This window comes from Myotis yumanensis, unplaced genomic scaffold (genome assembly GCF_028538775.1).
Source record: "Myotis yumanensis isolate MYYU_CA2020_CCGP unplaced genomic scaffold, mMyoYum1.0.hap1 SCAF_1, whole genome shotgun sequence".
Lineage (NCBI taxonomy): Eukaryota > Metazoa > Chordata > Mammalia > Chiroptera > Vespertilionidae > Myotis > Myotis yumanensis.
Genome location: NW_027223752.1, coordinates 210371884 through 210386684, shown reverse-complemented (window position 1 = coordinate 210386684; position 14801 = coordinate 210371884). Strand labels below are relative to the sequence as shown.

At 38.7% G+C, this 14801-nt stretch overlaps 1 protein-coding gene across 2 annotated transcripts in view; it reads right to left on the bottom strand.

Annotated features, from left to right (window-relative positions):
* TXK (TXK tyrosine kinase) overlaps window positions 1–14801 on the bottom strand; it is a 60283-nt gene that overhangs the window by 17011 nt on the left and 28471 nt on the right. For both annotated transcript variants that reach the window (XM_070397039.1, XM_070397048.1), the window contains 4 exons: window positions 8853–8907; window positions 5374–5453; window positions 4328–4455; window positions 1082–1156 (listed from right to left, as the gene is read on the bottom strand). In XM_070397039.1, coding sequence (XP_070253140.1) covers window positions 1082–1156; window positions 4328–4455; window positions 5374–5453; window positions 8853–8907 — 338 coding nt within the window. The remainder of the gene's footprint in view (window positions 1–1081; window positions 1157–4327; window positions 4456–5373; window positions 5454–8852; window positions 8908–14801) is intronic.

Genomic DNA, 14801 nt, shown 5'->3' with positions numbered 1-14801 from the left:
CATTTAGAGTAAAGTAGGCAAAACTAACTGAGCAATAGACTAATAAATTGTCCACTGTTCTGGATGTTAAAAATTGAGTTTAGTTTAAAAAAATTAAACAGGGCCATTGTAACTTAAATTGCTAATGGTGGAACTTTTATTATATACTAGAGGCCTGGTGCACGAATCCTTGCACAGGTGTGGTCCCTCGGCCTGGCTGGCAATCGCGGCCACTCAGGGCTGATCAGGACCAGCTGGCCAGGGGCAGGGACCACGGGAGGTTGGCCAGCCGAAGGAGGTTGGCTGTGGGAGTGCACTGACCACCAGGGGGCATCTCCTGCATTGAGAGTCTGACCCCTGGTGGTCAGTGCATGTCATAGCAACCAGTTGACCAGTCGTTCAGTTGACCAGTCATAACGGTCACTTAGGCTTTTATATATATAGATAGTATTTAAGGGCAAGGAAAGAATCCAGGTACCCATAACACCCTGAAATCACTCTTACATCTCAATTAACATAGAGACATTGAGTCTTGGTTACCTGTTACACAATATAATTGTGTTATCATTTTTCCCAATATATTCTGAGTCCCACCAATGAGAGAAATTTAAAGGAATAAAGCGTCACCAAATTAGAATATGGGATTCTTTATCTCTATGTATTCTCACAGATTTGTAAATAACCCATTTGCTAGAAAATAGTTAAAATCAAATTTTGTCCAGATTTTGTGCTGTTTAAAAAAAGGGATGCGGACAATTTTAGCAGCTCATTTTAACAGGTTCTCTCGGGGAGCATCATTTCCCAGAAACCCATGTAACCAGAGAGCCACAGCCCAAACACTCAAATGAAAAGAACTATAATTTATCAAAAGGGTTCTTAATAGTAAAATTTGGGGTAAAAATGAAACATTTCCCCCCAAAGTTTAAATTGTCCTTAGGAGATGCATATAATTAAACATCTCAGAAGGGGGATTTAAACTTTGAGAAGGAATGTAACTCAATAGACATCTCAGAGAGCTGAGAACTTAAAGAACACGGAGGGAACTTGGGGTAAATTCTTTACTGGATCTGATGCTTTACTGGAGCACATGTGTCTACTTTACCATAGCTAAAACCAGCGGTGGCTGGCAAACAGCTGCCCATCAGCCCAACTGGGTAGCGTAGTCGGGACATGAGACCTAGGGAGAAAGAGAAGTCAGCATTTCAAGCCTAGTTACTAATATAAATGACATACAAAATGATAGTACCATTCTTTACATAAATAAGGCACTATCCTACTTAGTCTGTTTGCTTATTTTTCCCATTTGAAAAACATTTTTCATTACATAATATATCCTCATTGAACACAAATGAAAGAATTCAAGAACATATAAAGATGAAATAAAGATCCCTCACAAAATATTAACATCTGGAGAAGTACTATTGATGAACATCTTTGTAAAAATCTCTATAGGCGTATTTGAAAGACTATACACATCCAATACATTTTACAGAAATTTAAATGTCTTGCTATAAGCTTATATAATCAACAGGTAACTGTTGTATACCAATGACTATAAATAGACCTTAAAGTTATTTCCAAGATTCCCCTATTGTAAAATACGCTGTATGATCTTGTATGCACCTCTCAACTTATCGCCTTAGGATAAATTCCTTAAAATGTGGTTTCCTGATCAAAGGGTATCTACCAAAGTTGTATCAATTTATTCAACTAAACAGTGCTTAAGTGTAACCATTTCCCTATTTCACTTTTTGAGAGTAATTTTTTTTAAAAATAGCATTGGAGCCCTAGCCAGGTAGCTCAGTTGGTTAGAGCATCGTCCCCAATACACCAGGGTTTGGGGTTTGACCCCCAGTCAGGACACATATAAGAATCCCCAGTGACTCTGAAGACCTAGTTGAGATTCGAGCCTTCATCAAGCTGGGTCTCCATAACACGTGGTCCAGACAAACATAAAAAGGAATTTCCTTAAGACCCCAACACTTCCCTCTAACTTAAAAAGTTTTGTCAAATGTTTTTATGCTGTGAATTACTACCAGTGGTGTCATGATAGTCTGTCTCTCTGATAGGAAGAAGTCTGTCACTGTCTGCATTGCCGTTACTTCTGCTAAGGAGATGGATGGTCATGAGCTCAATTCACCAGAGATCAAGAAACAGACATGATAGTCATGGGTTTTGATGCACAACCTCTTCCAAAAGTGGAGCCTCCACAATATTCCCCAGTGACATGATTTGCCTCTTTCTGGAGGTGATGGCAGGAGTTGTGTGCAGACTCCGGATTTCATAGGTTCAGTGGCTCCAACAGTTTCAAAGATTTATTGGAGTTCAAATCTCAGTTCACACACTAAGTGACTGTGTGACCTTGAGTAAGTTACCTCACAACGCATGCCTCAGTTTCCTCACCTGTAAAATGGAGATAGCAACAGCACCTACCTCATAGGATTGTTCTGAAGGTTCAATAAATAAATATACATACAAGCATTCAGAACAGGGTCTGGCCCCAAGTAAGTCTGCAATAAATGAGTTCCTTCTGGGTCCCCTGCCTTTCTTCTTATCACCCTTCTTTCTTGTTGCTGTATTTCTTTTCTACTTATTTTCTCTTTAATAAATAGCAGCCAACCTGGCCGGCGTGGCTCAGTGGATAGAGCATCAGCCTACAGACTGAAGGGTCCCAGGTTCGATTCCGGCCAAGGGCACATGCCTGGGTTGCGGGCTTGATCCCCAGTGTGGGGTGTGCAGGAGGCAGCCAATCAATGATTCTCTCTCATCATTGATGTTTCTCTCTCTTTCTCCCCCCCTTCCCCTTCCTCTCTGAAATTAATAAAAATATGTTAAAAAATAATAATAATAAAAATAAATAAATAGCAGCCATTGTTTTAAGTTTTCAAGTCCCACTTTTCATTGTTTTTATGGCTTAACCCAGGTTTTTTATTTTAAAAGTTATCTCTATGGTATTTTATATATTGTAAGAATAATTTATGTACATGGTAATAAAAAAATTAAACCTTAAAGCAATTTATAAAGCAGGAAAGAAAAGCTTCCCATATCTAAATCTCCTTATCCAGAGGTAAACCTTAACAGTTTATAGTCTGTTATAATCTTATCAGTTTAAAAATTATTACCTAAATGTCAAGTTTCTCTGTGCACACATATATGTGCAAATGTGTATTTTTTCAAAAATAGGACTACACACTAAATATATTGCTTTGTACTTTTTTTTTTTTTTTTTTTTTACTAAATAACTTATCACTAACATCTTTTCATGTCGGTACATCCTGATCTACCTCAGTTTTGTTTTGTTTTTAACCTCACCACCAAAACCACTCAGTTTCTTAAAGTTTGTCTTTGAAGGAAGGAGAAAGAGGTGTGTGAAGGGGAAAACTCAAAACTGGTCTCCTGATTCAAAGGGCTACCCTCCCTGGCCCCGCTCAGAAACGTCACTTCCTCTCTAATCAAACTCCCTTGACCACCTGGAATATCCATGAGAACTCATCCCATTCCCATAAGTGGATAAAAATGTCCTTGGATTTATTCCTTATATTTAGAACCAGTACAATAGAAAAGTGGCCGCTTTCCAAAAGAGATTTTATTTTGTCAATACAACTTTTCATGAGAAAAATCTAAAATAGTATTGTATGACAAGAAGTCAAAAAAATATGAAAAGTTACAGTGGGTTCCAAATTCTATAAAACTGAGGTAAGAGGATTCCCCCATGGGCTCCAAGTGGTCTAGCAGAGGTTGATGAGGGCTGAAGGCCAGAGATGTGATTGCAATTGTGGTGGAACTTTCTGGAATCCTACATCTTTCCATAGATGATAGGCTTGTACGAATAGCAATTATTGCAAACAATAGCTGGGGGTGGGGGCTAAATATGCCTCCAGTATATTTAAGCCAAATTGTAATAAGTGAAAGGCTGCATCCTGTGTAACAGCTTCTGTTCTCCAAACAAGAAAGAACAGAGAATGAGAGCAAATTTTCTATTGTAATCTTCTAAAATAGAGAGCAAATTTATGGGGCAAGGAAAAGGAGGCCATTGGGACATTGGAAATCCTATTACATTTAGCCCTGCATAAATTTTAAGAACAAATGTATAATGAATGACTCAATAGCCTTTGCTTCTCTGTCATCTATTGCTTTTCTAACTTGGCAGAAATGTAAAAAAATGACCTAACTCTTGCTCCCTGACTAGACAACCAAAGAAGTGTCACTGAAGGGAATTGTTCAGAAGCACGTTGTATTTCGAGCTCTTACACATTTTTGCGGGGATATGTGTAAAGTGTCTAAGACCAAAGATGCATTGCCTATCGAGAGCCTGGCTGACTCTCCCAGCCTGAAGTTCCTGACTTACCAGCGGCGTTGTGCTGGTGATACCAGATCAAGTCAGGGATTGACTGAAAGAGATGCCTTTCAGCCACGTACCACTCTCCAGAGTCGTTCTTTTTAATCTGGTAATGTTTGATGGTAGGCTCCATGCTTCTACAATCAATAAAATGTGAATTAGTAAACAAATAAAAGGTCACTTTGGAACTAAGTCAATTCAGTAAGCAACAGGGCTCCACCTCTCAAACCCTTAGCCTGGCAACACTACACACCGAAGCGCGGATTGGGTTAAATTAAACAGGTCCCTCCCATCCCAGGAGAATTCCTCAGCTGTCTTATTGGAGCCTTAGAATCAAACATAACCTCAGCCAAAGTCTAGGTGACAACAAGATTTCCTAATGGGCACGTGAGTATTTATTGACTATCAAGTATGTTATAGGAATGAAGAAATGCACTGGGAGGGGTGTGAGGCGATGTGAGACAAAGAAGGGAGGAAAACCAATACAGGGCATATTGATGAGCAGCTCTGCCACGGGCAACCGGAGTTTAATCCTTATCGGAAGCTGAGAGGCTGTGGAACACACCTTGGGATTGTCCCACTAAAGTACAAAGAAGCCGAGGTCTTATCCACCAGCTCCCGTTCCCCATTGGGGGAGGGTGGCTCCGGATGTTAATCCTCAGGCACGTCCGGCCGGCCTAGCCACGGGGACCATGTGTTCCCTCACCCAGAGAGCCTCCTTGCAGAGACACAGGAAGCTTCCTGAGGGCAGGTGAACTCCACAGGTAGACCCAGGATAGACAATGGATATGAGGAAAGCACCACCAGTTGGGCAACAACTCATCAAGCCTCCTCACTTGATGGTTGAGAAAAGGAGAAGAGAGAACTTAAGTAACACGCAATGCCACACACAGATCTTGTTAGGAATACAAACTGAACTGGTCTGTCCTAATTTCCAGTCTAGTAAACTCCCTATGCAGGGCTCTCGCTTACATCCTGTAAGTGACGGTGCCTCCCTGAGAAGGGCAGTCCCAGGAGTTGTTATTTCTACAGTGACCAAAGTCCCAATGGCTTACCTCCTATCTCTCGTAAACACGGAAATTGTGTAGGATCCCAAATGTCTTGAATCTCGGACAATAAATGCACCTTCTTTGGACTGCAAAACAATTCATTCATTGCACAAGTTTACATTTATCAGAAAGGAAGACAAACCCACATCTCAGTAATGAAAACCAAAGCCATACTGACTTAGGATAAAAGCCTGAGACTGTGTTTACAAGTACAGGCTTAGAAATAATACCTATAAAATAACATACATTTAGGACAAAGATTTTTTTGTATATATGAGCATCTTCAAACTTTGCCCCCAGTTTTCCTAAGCAAAATCCTGCATTTGACAGCCGTGTATACCACCATTTAGTTATTTTTGTTACATTGATCAGGATGACAGATGGAAACAGCTGATGAGTAGGATGAACAGACAGAGTTGTACTTTGGAAGAAAAGAAAGAAAATGACAGGTGGGGGCAAAGGAGGGAGGGAGAAATGCACCTGAAATTGTTGGGATCAGAGAGGGAACGGAGACCAGAGTTTGTAATAAGGAAGAAAAGGGAATAAATTGGGGGGAGTCGGGAGAGAGGAGCGAGGAGAGCCATTCCAGTTGCTCTGGGTATGGGAGACACAAAAAGGGATACGGCAAGAGGAAAGAACATTATAATAAGTTTGATGTTAGATTATGAATTGCATCTCCACTGACATTTTTGGAAAATCTCAATAAAGCTGCGAATTGCTTTTAAATAATCTTGAATGTTGGGGAGTTTTATTTGATGTGTGTGTGTGTGTGTGTGTGTGTGTGTGTGTGTGTGTTTGTTATTTTAAAATGCTTCTGCTTTATTGAGGGTGTTTACACTTGTGGAGAGAAAAATATCTCAGAATCTTGTCAAAGCCATGAAAGTTTATACCCGTGAAGTGCTCCCAATAAGTTGCTTGAGAGCTGCACAGCCCACAGTATGGCCTGGCCATTAAGGTGACACAGTCCAGAAGGCAGTCTCCTTCTCCTTCCAGATGCTTACCAAGAGACAAGCCCCATTTCCTGCTCAAATTGTCAAACCAAAGAACCTTTTATGGTAAAATCTAGCTCTCTCTCCAAATGAAAGGCCTAAATGTGAAATCTTTAAAAACGTTTAAAATAAAACATACAATTCCTTTATTACATAACAGCAGAGAAAGCCCACTGGCCCACAGTTACTCAATCGAGATGTTTATCAAAGAAATGCACATTTCAAAATATATATGAAATTTCTTACTCAATGCCAGGCAGATGCCAAATGTTGGCAAGAATGTAGGAAACTAGTTTTCTCATTCCTTGGAAGAGTTTCAACTAGTACAAGTATTTTGAATCATGATTTGATAATATCTAGTAATGTTAAATGTGCACATACCCCTGACCAGACCATTCTATTTCTGGGTATAATTGAAAGAAACCCCTTCCTTTGCATATCAAATGAAACATACACAGAAGTTCTCTGCAGCACTGTTTGTGATAGTAGGAAATTAGAAACAATTTGAATGTTTATCACTAGTGAAATGGATATGTTTGGGTATCCTATATAAGAAAACCCTAATATGCAAATTGACCAAACGGTGGAATAACTGGCAGAATGACCAGTTGCTATGGTGTGCACTGACCACCAGGGGGCAGATACTCAACGCAGGAGCTGCCCCCAGCCCACAGGCCCCAGGCCAGCCCAGGCGTGTGCCAGCCCCCCCTCACCGCCCCCCCTCTCCCCCCCCACCGATCACACCACCGATCGCCCCACAGATTGGCCCTGATCACTGGCCAAGCCTAAGGACCCTACCCGTGCACAAATTTCATGCACCAGGTCTCTAGTACTCATATAATGAAATAGTAGACAGTAGTTGAAAGAATGTGTTTGATCTATCTATACCCTTTTGAATAAAATTGAAAATATAATGCTTAATTTAGAAAATCAACACATATGGCCTCCTTTATGTTAAACGTCAAAACACATAAAATAACACTACAGTTTGCTTATTGCACAATCTATGATAAAAATGTAAACATAGGGACAAAATGGGAAATGTCCTTCTACCGTGATTGCCTCTGGGGAGTGGGGGAGGACAAGAAAGATGAGAGGATGGGCTCAAATGTCTTATTTCATCCGGAAATGTCATGGCCAAATGTGACTGCATGCGGTGATATCTAGGCTGTGTGGGGGTTGTCACATAACTCCCTGTCCTAGCCTGTGGGGAGGTCAGACCCTCGCCCTGTCAGGCTTCCTCTCAGATGCAGAACCACTCACGCTGAACCTGCACAGCCATGTTACCTGTGATCACCTGGCTCACTGTGGATCTACTTCTGGACTTTCCTCCTCTGGTTCTGCTCACCTCTCATCCATCTTCTTTGCTCATTCTGGACCTACTAAGATCACTTTGAAAGCCAGAAGGACACCACCTTTGTGGCACTCTCCATTTCCTCCTAGCCAGTGAAGCCAGGCCTGGCCTCCAACCTCCATGCCCACTCCCATGAGGTGACCTCGGTCTGTGTCCCTCATGCTCTCTCTGCCTGTCCCCCAGCTGTTACCTGGACCCTCCCTGTGTCCTGAGCCATTCCTGCATTGGGTTTTTAGTTACAGAACCGATTCTTTCTCACTTATATTTCTAGATTTCCTCAACATCCGACAGCAGTGTGTAATGACACAAATACCTTGTACGTACTTTCTAGTTTTGACTCCACATGTACCCACAGGTAATGTTTACCGTCAGTTGGAAATTTAAACTCTATGCCAGTGATGATGAACCGGTGACACGCGAACTCATTTTCTTGGTCGATTTTTCTTTGTTAAATGGCATTTAAATACATAAAATAAATATCAAAAATATAAATCTTTGTTTTACTATGGTTGCAAATATCAAAAAATTTCTATATGTGACACAGCACCAGAGTTAAGTTAGGGTTTTTCAAAATGCTGACACACCGAGCTCAAAAGGTTCGCCATCACTGCTCTATGCAGCTTTGTTTTGTTTTAACCTAAATGATCAGTTTTGACCAAGCTTGATATTTTGGCTACCTTACTCTTCCCTTTGTTCCCAAAGATCAAAGAAGGTGCAGCACCGTGTATTTTTTTATTGTGTTTTTAATGAGCCTAAGCTAAGCTCATGAGGATAGGGTGTATATTTGATTGGCACTGAAGCAAAGGTGTTTGGGCCATTCAAATATGGATTGTTCGGTAGAATGCACTTTGGAGTAGATGAGGGAGTTTTAGAATGTTGGTGTTGAAATCATTTCAGGAAAAATGTTTCTAAAGTTATGATGAAAATCAATAAAGACATAATCTGATATAAGGACAACTAGTGTACAACATCAAAAAAATGTGTAGAGAAAAAATGTGTATAGAGATGAAATTATAATACTTTAAAACTAAAAAGAACAGGAAGCAATAAAACTTTTTAGTTGGGTAAGGTCTTTCTTTACAATGCAGCCCTCATGGAAATTTTGAAAATATTCAGATTTATTCAAGAATAAATTGAATTACCTCTTGTCTCAAAAGACGTTCTGCCTGATTTCTGGTAATGTTTCTATGGTACCACCTGTAAAAGCAATAAAAATAATTTTTAAATTGTATATTTCTCTTTTTTTTTTCCAGAAAAAAGAAAACACCCTGCTCCATTTCTGTCTTAAAAACTTACTCCAGAACTGATTTTTAGAATATAGAGTGGGTTTTTAAGTTCACGTAAACAATAATGTACTATTATGGGCCAGTTAATTTAGTTTAGTGGAGTTTTATTAGTTGCAAGTTTATTCTATTATCTCACTTCAACTTCCTGGCACACACTTAGTATGTAATTTTGAAAAATTTAACCTCCTAAAAATTTCCATGAAAGATATGTGGTTAAGAAGTCATCATCTTCACCCTGGCCAGTGTGGCTGGGTTGTTGGAGTGTTCCACACGCCGAAAGGTCGTGGGTTTGATTCCCATGCAGGTCACATACCCAGGTTGTGGGTTTGATCCCCGGTCAGGGTACAGGGGGCAACTGATCAATGTCTCTCTTTCTCTCTCCTTTTCCCTTCCTCTCTCTCTAAAATCAATAAAAATATATCCTCAGGTGAGAATTTAAAAAATAAAAAAGAAGTCATCATCTTCAATAAACACTTCGTTGAGTTCTGGTAGACAAACTAAAAAAATACTTGTTTCTTTCTTCTCGGGAAGTTCTTATTTGCATGTTTTTGTATGTGCTATGTTACCTTTCCAAAATTAAAACCCACTCTAACTTATGTGACTTTCCCAAGTATGTTACTCTGCAGTAAAGTGAGCAGTTTAGTGAGTGGAACAATCTATATAACCCTGCTCCACACCCCCTCTCCGGGCCCATCTTTCCTCATTCCCTGTTCACTCACTGAGCTTCGCCACTTGGGATTCCTTCCTTCCTCAAACTCTCCAAGTCCTCTTCTGCCCCCTATCTTTCTGCTACCTCTCTGCAAGAAACATGTCACTACAAGACTTTAGAACAGCGATTTTCAGCCTTTTTCATTTCATGGTACACATAAACTAATTACAAAAATTCTGCAGCACACCAAAATATATATTATGTATTTTGCCAATCTGACATAAAAAAATATATGTAAAATTTTGATTCATTCATACTGGGTGACTATTATTGTGTTGGTTGTTGCCCCCGCCCTTTTTTTTTTTTGACAATCTAAAGGAAAAAAGGTCAGTGCCCCCTGACTAAATAGTCAGTTATTGCATGTTTTAAAAATTCTTGCAGCACACTGATTGAAAATCGCTGCTTTAGAATACCAAAGTGCACACAGTTGTCATAATTAAATAATATTATAACTTAAACATGAAGTTTTGTATGACAAAACCTAGTCAGTAAGCAAACATGGTACAAGAAAGAAAAAGGAAACAGAACCAAAAAGAGAAAAAGAAAAATGGAAAAACTTTCATTTTAAAACAAGATTTTAAAAAGCAACTAGTTTAATATTACCAGAAATACTATTTTTAAGGACAGTGGAAGGAAGAATGCACATATAGCCCTGCATTGAGTCATAACGGGTGGGCCAGATGGTAGCTAAATGAAACTCATACCTGACTTTGAGGATGGAATCGATCTTATTACATGGACTTCCCCTAACCTCTAGCAGCAGAAAGCTGCCACTAAATTAGGATGGTCAGGTATTAAAAATACTAATGCCCTTAAAAGGAAAACGAGCCATAGATAGTAGGGATGATTAGGGATGATTCTAGATAAAATAATATGACTACTTATCACTAGTGGGAATAAGAGTAACTGTGATGTTCAACTGTGAATATCATTTAGTACTTTTTAATGAATATTCATATTCTGAAGGGAATTTCAAGGTGAATCTGAGACCTCCTGTTGTAGAAATAGAGACATGGGGAATCAGTTTCAAGGGGCCCCCACTGGCTAAGTTGTGAAACATGGGTGCTAAAAGGAGAATAACAATTATAGCTCAATAAAATATGTTGAATCTGTGAAAAGTAAAGACTGCATAATGGAACTTCAAATAAGAAAAAGTTAAGATAAATTGCATTTCTTCTGAATGTTTTTCACTGGCCATCACATCAGTGTTCATTTTGTTGTTTTGTATTTTATTTATTTATTATAGTGATAAATAATATAAGTAAATAGGTTATTTTGTTTAAATGTAAATTAAAAATCTGTGTGTTATGTCATTAGAATGACTTCAAAGTTGTAACCAAAGAGCCAGATACAAATATAGGAAGAATTTAGGATTCTTTAAAATAATGCAAGATTCCACAGCCAATAATGAGATTGGATGAATATAACTTAGGAGGTTGGGGCATGTATTGCAGAATTAAGTCAGATGGCAAAAGTTAGAAGAGTTGTGTTTGTTTTTTTAAATCAGTAAGGCTGTAACTTACACCTAGACAACACTAATTATAAAACTGATACCAAAGGATGTGGGCCTGGGACTTGGGACAGGGCTTCTATTGACATATTTAAAAAATCCAGCATATCCAACTCTGGTTGAGTACAAACATCTTGTGTAGAGGCCTCAGGTCCCACGCCCCTGTCTTAGATTTCCGATCAGTAAGTAACAGTATTGTGCTCTTGAGTTTTCAACCTACAAACCCTCTTCAACCTGAGAGGGTAAATCTGCTTCTCTTAGTAAGTGACTTTGTAACCCTGAGAAGGTTAAGCAGTCAGTGCAGAGATCATGAGATAAATCAGACTCATATAAAGTTCAGAATAATCAATGTTTGCTATTTAAAACGTCTATAATTTGAAAAGAATCTGGCATATTGGGAGTTTTGCCTCCGGTTTAAAATTTATAATTAATCTTTTCTTGGTATTTGAAGTTTAAGGAAATTTGACTCATTTTTAAAATATTTGCATGGTTAAGAGAACTTGATTTATTAGATTTACCTAGGGTTCGATGAGATTCACATGTGTTTAATTTATTAGATTTACCACATAAGTTTAATTTATTAGATGTCCAGGATCATGGAAAGACTTACAAAGGGCTATGGCAGTTGCAAATTTGTCCTGTCTGGCATGTGAAGTACTAAAAAAAGAAAACTGAATGTATTCAGCTTATTAATTCAGTTAAATGTTTCAGGAAATTTAATCAGCTGAACTTATAAATAGGACTGATTGTTGAAGGACATTTAATATGTTGAGTCTGAAATAAGGTAATTGTTCATATTTTTTCATATTTATAAAGAGTATATCATGATTTACAAGTTAAATTTGAAGGCTCATTGAAAACTAGGTTTTTACATTGTATTGTTGATAATTGGATATTAATTTAAAAACAAAATAGCCATAAATATTTCTACTTATAAATGTTCCCCTGAGATGTCAGAGCCCACATTGACACAGCATTCCTTCCCCTGAGGACCTCCTATCACCTTTAGCCTCAAGTCACTTCCTCAGAAAGCCTTCCCCAACCAACATCTAAATTATACCTCCTTCTCCATTGTTTTCTAAATTATAGCTAAATTATACCTCCTTCCCCATTGTTTTCTCCCAGTGTCCCACACTGTTTCTTCCCAACACTACATATTTATTTAAAATTACATATTTATCTGTGAATTTGGAGTTGTTTAATATCTATATCCCCATGAAGCTGTAAGTCTCATGAAGCTGGGACTGCTTCTGGGTGTTCCGTGTTGCATCTCCAGTGTCTGAAAAAGCTAACACCTGGTAATGCATAAGTGTGCAATAAATAAAGATCGAACAAATAAAGTGATTCAGGGGACTGAAGCAACAATGACATGTATTACGAATGACATGGAGTACGCCTGCAATACTGGGCAAGGTGGTTCAAACTGTCAATGCCTTTCTAGTGATTTTCACAGTTCAAGGAAATAATGATAATTGCTAGAAATTATTGAACATTCAGTCTGTACCGTATGGGACAGGTATTATTCCCCAGTTGTCAGATGACTCGGATGTTTAGAGACATTAGGCAGATGCCTGCAGCCAAAGCACTAATCAGTGGTGATACGAGGATTTGAACCCAGATTCCCCCCAATTTCTATGTCCACACTACAGGACTTTGACCTAGGGCAGTAATTCTATACAGTCATTAGAACAGTGCTTGGCACATAGTGAATGGCTGATAATTTTTAGTGATTATTATATCTATATACTAACAAATCTTTTTTTTAAGAAATAGCAATAAAACTAAAAAGCAGTCTTCCTATAATTGGAGTGATAAAAGAAAGTAACTTTTAAAGACACGTAAATCAAGGCCCAAGAAAGTGAGATGGTTATTCTAACCTCAGAGTAGTTTTATTCAAATGATCCAATATCTATAATATAAACAAGTTGTTGAACTGGTCTAAACAGGGGCAGCAATGAGCAAATTCATTGAAAATTTTTAAAAAAGGAAAGGAAGATTGCTGGTTAGTGATTTTCTATTCACTAACCCCCAGACACTGTTAGGTACCTTTATACATGTCTCCTTTAACCTCCTGGAAAAACCAAATTGGGATTCTGGTAGATAGATAGATAGATAGATAGATAGATAGATAGATAGACAGACATAGAAAGATAGATAGATTTTTTAAAAAGCCTTTTTTTTTTTTTCTTAGAGGGAGATTTCCAAACAAAACTTCCCTGACCTGGCTTTCAAAGAGACCTATTTGTGACTCATAGATACAGAGAACAATTTGATATTTGCCAGTTGGGAGGGTGATTGGGAGGATAGGCGAAAAAGGTAAAGGGATGAAGAAATACAAATTGGCAGTTACGGAATAGTCACGGGAATGTAAAGTACAGCATAGGGAATATAGTCCATAATATTGTCATAACTATGTGTCGTGTCAGATGGGTACTAGATTTATCAGGGTGATCACTTTGTAAGTTATATAAATGTCTAATCACTGAGTTGTACACCAGGAACTAATATAACAATGTATATCAACTGTAATTGAAAAAATATATATATTAAAGAGAAAAAAGCAAGAGGGTACACAAAAACAGAGAGAGAGAGAGAGAGAGAGAGAGAGAGACCTGTTTGTGTTGGTCAGCTTTAGTGGAGATAGTGGTGACACTCCTATGGGCCATCCGTGAGTGACTGTAGACAGCTGTGGAAATGTTTTCCAGGGAAGGTGGGTTCAGCCACGAAGGGCTTTGTTTGACTGAGTGGAGACTGGAATTTCGGAGCAGAGCTAAAGGACGCAGGTCAAGAGAGGGGAGTGAAGGAAAGGAGAAGAGAGAAGAGACCCTCTAATGGGGCCAAGGAGAGTGACGTGGGAGAGAGATCTAGCTTGAGACATAGCTAATAGAGAAGTCTGGTAAGGTTACGTTGATGTGTCATGTATCCTGTGGTCATCCGTCACCTGTTTCTCCCCTCCAATAAAGGGTATGTTATTCACCAATTCTTTAAAAATTGGATTTGTTTTAGGGAAGGGATATGCTGAGTCTGGCCTCTAGGTGACTTAAATTAGTAGCAAGGTGGACCAAGGGGGTTCTCTCATTCAATTTGTATTTGCTCACTGGTTCTCAGAGAAGCAGGGGTCTTAATGCCTCCACTCATTACCTACTGCCACCTGCTGGAAGCATATGTTAATTGCAAAACAAATATCTAAGTCGGGGGAGGGCACTCAAGAGCTCAAATTGATCCTGAAGTTATAAAAGACTAGGACTACTCCCAGCTCGGCTACTCTCTACGTATAAATTAATCTCTCCACCGTAGTTTCTGATCTGCAGAATGAGGGATTAAACAAGTGATTGCTAAGATCTTCCAAATCCATATAACAAAAATAGATTTCTAAGCAGGACTCCAGCAAACATGCCAAGAGTTCTTCCAAACTATACTGGCCTTGTTCTCATCTGCAACTATTTCTAAAACATTTCAAAACAGGAGCCAAAATATAGTAACGCGTCTATAAATGAAGTCCAATTTGCCACTCATTGAAAATGTAATGTCCTTTAAAAAATAATTTTCCATTTAGGACACATAGTAAAACAAGTGCAAGATGAGT